Genomic DNA, 7,178 nt, shown 5'->3' on the forward strand with positions numbered 1-7,178 from the left:
CATTTGTTCTGATTTTTGTGGACCACATAAGTGAGGGCCAAGTAGATCTTTTTTACCTGAAGATGGTCGTGAAAGAATCCCCACCCACTGTGTACAATTGAGTTTAATCACCTACATTAGCAGAAACAGCAGGTAGGAAGCCAAAGAGAGTCCCGAATCACAGCGTAGTTGAAGTTTAGCCTGTTCTGAAGTTGGCCAATAGGCATGCAAGTAATAAACTCCATAATAGCGCTGTTTCTTGGGATCCAAGGAGCACAGCTTGGACTATAACTTCATTCACTTGACTATTCATCACACAATGTCCTCACTTATCTCATTCTACAGGAACAGAGAGTGTTGACTGGGCTTTTGACTGAAGAATGTACAGCAACTATGCCCAATTTTTCAGCCTGTTAATGTACATTTGCCAGCAAGGGTAACAGTTAAAATGGGACAATCAGTCCAAGGTTGTTGAGAAAGTGAGGACTGCAGATGCTGGAGATCAGAGCTAAAAATGTGTTGCTGGAAAAGCACAGCAGGTCAGGCAGCATCCAAGTGAGAGGAAGAGAGCTTCTTCAAGGAAGGCATCCTTGCAAGAGGATTCGAAATAGGTTAAAATCTTCTAGGAGGAAGTGAGGACTGCAGATGCTGGAAATCAGAGCTCTTGGATGCTGCCTGACCTGCTGCGCTTTTCCAGCAACACATTTTCAACTCTGATCTCCAGCATCTGCAGTCCTCACTTTCTTCTAGAAGATTTTAACCTACTGCGAATCCTCTTGCAAGGATGCCTTCCTTGAAGAAGCTCTCTTCCTCCCCTTGGATGCTGCCTGACCTGCTGCGCTTTTCCAGCAACACATTTTCAGCTCAAGGTTGTTGAGTCCAATAACATTCCACTCTTATCATTGTTGTGTCAACTACTTATCACGACAAAGACCAGTGATCAAGCAAGTGAGTGGTGTCCTGATCTCAGTACTTATAGCAGCAGTGCAATTGGAAGAACCACAATCCTTTTCGGGAATTTAAATTATAGCTTGTTTTATTTTGCTTGAGTCTCCATGAAGAACATTGATTGGAGAGTTCCTCAGCACTTGGATGTACTGGAAAATGTAACCGACTGCAAACCACTGGGTTGCACACTGGCTCAGTGGTTAGCACTGTTGCCTCACAGTGCCAGGGACCTGGGTTTAATTCCACCCTCAGGCAAAAGTCTGTGTTGAGCTTGTGCATTCTCCCCATGTCTGTGTGGGTTTCCTCCGGGTGCTCTGGTTTCCTCCCAAAGATGTGCACGTTAGGTGGATTGGCCGTACTAAATTTCCCATTGTGCCCAGGGCTGTGCTGGCCGGGTGGATTAGCCACGGGGAATGCAGTGTGACTGGGATAGGGTAAGGGGTGGGCTTTTTGGAAGGTCAGTGTGGATTCGATAGGCCTGCTTTCACATCATAAAGATTCTATGAGTAATTCACCGTTGACATCGAAAGGGAATAACCAGTGAATTATCTGAAACTTCACAGAAATTTCAAGTCATTATAGAAACAGCTGGAATTCACCAAATAAATCCAAGAGGTAACTGTCTGTGTGGAGTTTGCACATTCTCCCCGTGTCTGCATGTGTTTCCTCCGGGTGCTCCAGTTTCCTCCCACAGTCCAAAGATGTGCAGGTCAGGTGAATTGGCCGTGCTAAATTACCCATAGTATTAGGTACATCAGTCAGAGGGTGGGTTACTCTTTGGAGGGTCGGTGTGGACTTGTTGGGCCGAAGGGCCAGTTTCCACACTGTAGGGAATCTAATCTAATTATGCCCCAGTTTAGACAACAAAGAATGAGTGTGTTTGCAGCCTGGGTGTGGAATTGCTTTGATGTTTCAGTTGGAAATGTAATAAGATAACCAGTTGTAACAGTAGAAGGGAGAGAAGTGAGCTGATTAAAACATACTTTATATTTTAGGTGTGTTCAGTTGCTTTTTAACAAAACTGCTGCAAGCAAATACAAGGTGTTCTGTTCAAAACATTCTCGCGGTTGCCCAACAGATGGTAAATCTTTGTGTAAATCTTCACGAAACATTATGATGTGATTTTGAGTGGGAATTAATCTGCAGTGACCTGGTAGTGAACAGAGATTTACTAACATTATTTGGATGCGCCTGTATTAACTTCTGTTACAAAGGAGTCCTCTCCTGATTTGGCATTTCCATGCCAGCTACATCCACAACTGCTTCACTGCTGCCTTTGTGTTTCTGTTTCTGTCAAAATTATCTCACAATGACCTTAATTGATAACCGATAATCTCATCTCCTACCTTGGCTCTCAGTAGTAACATTTCTTGGCATGTTTTCTATTTCCCGCCTCATAAGAGATTGTCACCAAAAATTTCTCAAATGGCTTGCTCCCCCTTCAGAGTTGCTAAAACCTTAATCTAATGTTTTGTTGGCTAAAGAAATACCTGTATACATTGCAAGCTTCATAATAGTTTGCTGCCCAAATTTATCTCATAGTTCATCCATTGATTGTCACATTCATTGTCCTCTCTCTAGTTGTCCATCCAAAAACCCATTAATCCAGCATCTACACATCATTCCATCAACACGTGACTTGTTCTACCAGGGGGCTACCCATTGTTGCATATCCGTTATGCTGAAATCCCATCATCTTTCTCTTTTCCCAGTGTATTCCAGAATCAGCCCGATACAATGTCTCTGTGGGGAAATCTCAGTTTGCCACCAAAACCCTGACTTACATAGCAAGAATGAATCGATCCTGCCTCCCTCAGGGCTCTTTGCTGGACTCTGAAACGGTAAGTCCAGAAAAAATACATTCATTTTCATGACAAGTAAATTCCTAATAGATAAAGAAGGCTGCATTGATAAATCACCAGAATTACATGTTAAAATCAGATCTTTAAGGGGGAATCCTTTTTAAAATGCACCAAAAGCTCGCAGATTTCCAATCTTAAAAGGAAAGTCACAATGTTTCATTATTCTTTGGTAAATAAAAAAAGAGAACAATTAGAAATACAATTGTAAGTATTGGAGGTACAACTGCAAAGTAACTACAAAATAGTAAGGTTCAGAAATAAGGTTTGAAAAAGATAAAGTTCAGGCAAAAAATATAGTTTGTGGTCCAAATAAACTTGGCATGTTTCAGCCAAGAAGTCAATGGATTAGAAGTGGGACATCATAAATTATCAAATTTGTATATAAAAGGAAAGCAATTAATATATTTCCACAAGATCAAAAGGTAAATTTGGATATTCTTAGATTGTTCTAACAAAGAGCTGACATTATTATGTTCCACCTAGCTGGCTTCAATGATTTAATTTCTATATTTGAGTTAAAGTTAGCAGGTGCCAACACTGGGTGGGATATTTTTCTTGGGATTTAGTTTTGTTGTATACTCAATTCCTAAAGCTGCTAATAAACATCAGTTACAGTTACTGCATTATTGACTGCAGTCTTTATAAATATCGTTTTCTAACAGAATTTCCTTCTATCTGGGTTTCTGAGGAATTAGCAAGGTTTACATTTAGCAATTTAGTGAAAAGATTTTGATTAAAGCTAAGTTGGCCATACCTTCTCTAGCTGACTTGGGGGTGTGGGGAGGAGGAAAGTCTATGTTTAATTTCATTGCCGTGAGCTGAAGCCTAATGTAACTGATGTTCTTAAAATCCACGCATGAAGAATGGATTTCTGCTGTTCAGAAGATGGGTCTGTCTGCAAAAGCTGACACTGGATGGGTCAGAAGGAAGCAAATATTTGTGATACAGTTAGAGTACAGCTGTTTTGCACTCAATGAAATATTTTGTGAAGGAATCAGTTGCTTATCTGTTCATCATGTTTTAGTGTTGTTGCTTAAAGGAGGGGTATTAGCCAGAGTAATTGCAATGACAACAACTTAATGGTTTTAATTTGGCATCTTTAACATGCCAGAATTTCTCAAAAGCTTTCACAGTGGTAGGAGAAAAGAAGTAAACTAAAATTAAGATTGCCAGAGATGCAGGATTTAAGCTACTGAATAGGCTGGGGCTGTTTTCCCTCAAGCATCAGAGGCTGAGGGGCACTCTTATAGAAGTTTACAAAATCATGACGGTCATAGTTAGGATGAATAGCCAAGGTCTTTTTCCCAGGGTAGAGAAGTACAAAAATAGAAGGCATAGATTTAAGGTGAGGGGACAAGATTTAGAAGGGACCTAAGAGGCAATGTTTTCATGCAGAGGGTGGTGTGTGTTTGGAATGAGCTGCCATAGGAAGTGGTGGAGGCTGGTATAATTGCAACATTTAAAAGGCATCTGGATGGGTACATGAATAGGAAGGGTTTAGAGGCATATGGGCCAAGTGCTGGCAAAAGGGATTACATTAATTTAGGATATCAGATCAGCATGGATGAGTTGGACCGAAAGGTCTGTTTCTGTGCTGTACATCTCTATGCCTCTACAATAGATGGTGACTCAAGATGGGAGAGTTTGAGCAGCAACTGACGGCAAGGGAGAGTTGCTCCTGGTATATGACGTGGCAGCAGAATGCTAATAGTGGACCTCTGACAGGCCCAAGATTTCATTCAGTACAGTAGAGGCATAAGCTGCCTGGTTACTGAGAAAACAAAAGCAACATGACTAGATCCCAGCTGTGGGGAAAGCTATTTCAAATGAGCGTGCGCAAAAATGAATTATCATGCTGATAGGCTGAACGTTACTAAGATAACCAATGACTTTGCCAAATTACTGACTTAATTACTTTTTTTTTGTCTGCAGTCAATCAGGGGAAGAATGTCCGACTTGTTGGGTACAGAATTCAGACGCACAACCCTGCAGTCCTGGTTCATCTGGTAAACGCTGTCTACCTATAAACTGTATCTACATATTTAAACAAACCTGTTAATACTCTTCAACTAGCACATTATGTTTTTTTTTTCTCCTTCCAGTCCTAATTTTCCTATTTTTTTTAAAAGCCTGATGGCAAGTTTTTCAAGTTAACATTCTCTCTCCGCTCCTGAATCTCGGAGCTACAGGTTCCACTGAAAAATATCTGATATTCTTCCCCTACCTCACTCTGGCAATGACCATTCATTAGTTGTGACTCCGTGTAGTCAGTATTGGATCTTTGAACTTCCCCCATCTCTGACATTCACCTGACCTTTCACTTGATTTCCCAGTTTCCTTTACATAATAAGCAAGTATTGCCTAAAACATAGATTCAACTGTAAAATTGGAAAGAATTTAGTCCAGGAGACTTCAGGTCCCTCTGATGAACCCAAAAGTCGGTGGGATTCTTGAGTGAGTGGCAAAGCTTCAGCCGAATGTGATTATCCAGTGGTCAGGCAATTGGTGGAAGTGATGAGAGGGGCTCACCCAGTTACATCCCCAGTGGTGGGAATGGGTCCTGTGACTGCCAACAACTTCCTTGGTGCTGCTTCTCTTACGCCTTCAAAATTGGGCTCTCTGTTCGAGGTTAATTTGACAAAAAAATGTTTCTGTCTGCTGCCACTGGGAATTATTGTCCAATTCTGTGCCCCTCAGTTCCATTAACCCATTCCCCTCTGTCCTGTGCTCTTTAGTCTGCTCCATTTGCCCTTTTCCCTCTGACCTGTGCCACTCAGTTTGTTCCATTAGCCCTTCCCCTCTTACCTGTGTCCCTCAGTTCCATTAACCCATTCCCCTCTGTCCTGTGCCCTTCAGTCTGTTGCATTAACCCCCTCCCCTCTGACCTGTGATCCTCCGTCTGTTCCATTAGCCTCTTCCTGTCTGTCCTGTGCACCTCAGGCTGTTTCTTTAGCTCTTCCCCCTCTGCTCTAGGCCCCTTGGTGTATTGCATTCAGCCCAACTCCCTCAGATTGTAACTTTGCAGACTTGTTCCATTCTGCTGTTGAGGGGTACTGTGAAATGACCTTAACATCTCCAGGCTTCAACCCACACGATCCTAATCAGTACATCTGAGTATAGTTCAGCACCGAGCAAATGAATGCTCACAGCCGCCTTGACAATCAGATTTGCTTTTCAGCCACATTGAGAAGGTTGCATTGTTTTGTTGCCTCTCTGCCAAGCGTTCATTTCAGCCATTGCCTTCCACCATGGTGATTCCTCCTTATCCACTCACGTCTGATTCTATGGCTCCTTCTGCCACAATACACTTCATTGGCTTTAGGTTGCAATCTATTCCGATGTATATCTAAGATTTCCTCATTCAGCATAGGCTGCCAACAAAACTTAGAAACACTGGGCCCCTTGGTAGAATTAGCAATTGCGCTGATCCTTCAGCCTAATGGGAAATGCCATTAACTATTTTTCATTCTCATGTATTTGAGAAGGTGAAATGACTTGGGCTCTTGTCCTGCTATGATTGAACTATAGATTTGATCATGAGTTTATGGGCTGATGCAGAGAATGTCAGACGGTCAAGGTTCAGCTCCCTATGATGGAACTCCCAACCTGATGGAACTCCCTACCTAAAGGAACCTTTCCAAATCACTGATGGACCTTACTGAAGCTGTAATCACCACCATCATACTGAGAAGTTTGAGTTGTAGTGCTTATTATCACCAACATCAACTTTACTGAGTTTCTCCCTTCAGTTAACAGGATAGTAAGACCTTATTTAAATACATAAAAGGAAGAGAGAGGGGCCAACCTGAGCATGGCCTTCTTCGAGAACTTATCTGGGAAAATTATATTTGGGAAGCAGAAAATGGCGGAGGAGTTGAATTAATGCTATGCATCAATCTTCAGAGTTGCAGACAGTTGCGTTCCAAAGTTCTTAGATAATCAAGGGACAAACTAGAGGGTTTGGTAGTGACGAAGTAAATCATAAGACCATAAGACCATAAGACATAGGAGTGGAAGTAAGGCCATTCGGCCCATCGGAAGCAGAAAATGGCGGAGGAGTTGAATTAATGCTATGCATCAATCTTCAGAGTTGCAGACAGTTGCGTTCCAAAGTTCTTAGATAATCAAGGGACAAACTAGAGGGTTTGGTAGTGACGAAGTAAATCATAAGACCATAAGACCATAAGACATAGGAGTGGAAGTAAGGCCATTCGGCCCATCGAGTCCACTCCGCCATTCAATCATGGCTGATGCGCATTTCAGCTCCACTTACCAACGTTCTCCCCGTAGCCCTTAATTCCTCAGAGACAACAAGAATCTATCAATCTCGGCCTTCAACTGGACTTCATTGAGTTGTAGAAATGAGTTGAGTTGCTATAAATGTGTTTT

The 7,178-nt window shown here is 42.0% G+C and overlaps 1 protein-coding gene across 10 annotated transcripts in view; it reads left to right on the forward strand.

Moving 5' to 3' along the window:
• The window catches only part of svopl (SVOP-like), a 158,058-nt gene that overhangs the window by 124,436 nt on the left and 26,444 nt on the right, over positions 1-7,178 (forward strand). For all 10 annotated transcript variants that reach the window (XM_043708975.1, XM_043708979.1, XM_043708976.1 and 7 more), the window contains 2 exons: positions 2,640-2,768; positions 4,722-4,795. In XM_043708975.1, the coding sequence (XP_043564910.1) occupies positions 2,640-2,768; positions 4,722-4,795 (203 nt within the window). The remainder of the gene's footprint in view (positions 1-2,639; positions 2,769-4,721; positions 4,796-7,178) is intronic.

The sequence above is a fragment of the Chiloscyllium plagiosum genome, chromosome 19 (genome assembly GCF_004010195.1).
Source record: "Chiloscyllium plagiosum isolate BGI_BamShark_2017 chromosome 19, ASM401019v2, whole genome shotgun sequence".
NCBI classification, from domain to species: Eukaryota; Metazoa; Chordata; class Chondrichthyes; order Orectolobiformes; family Hemiscylliidae; genus Chiloscyllium; species Chiloscyllium plagiosum.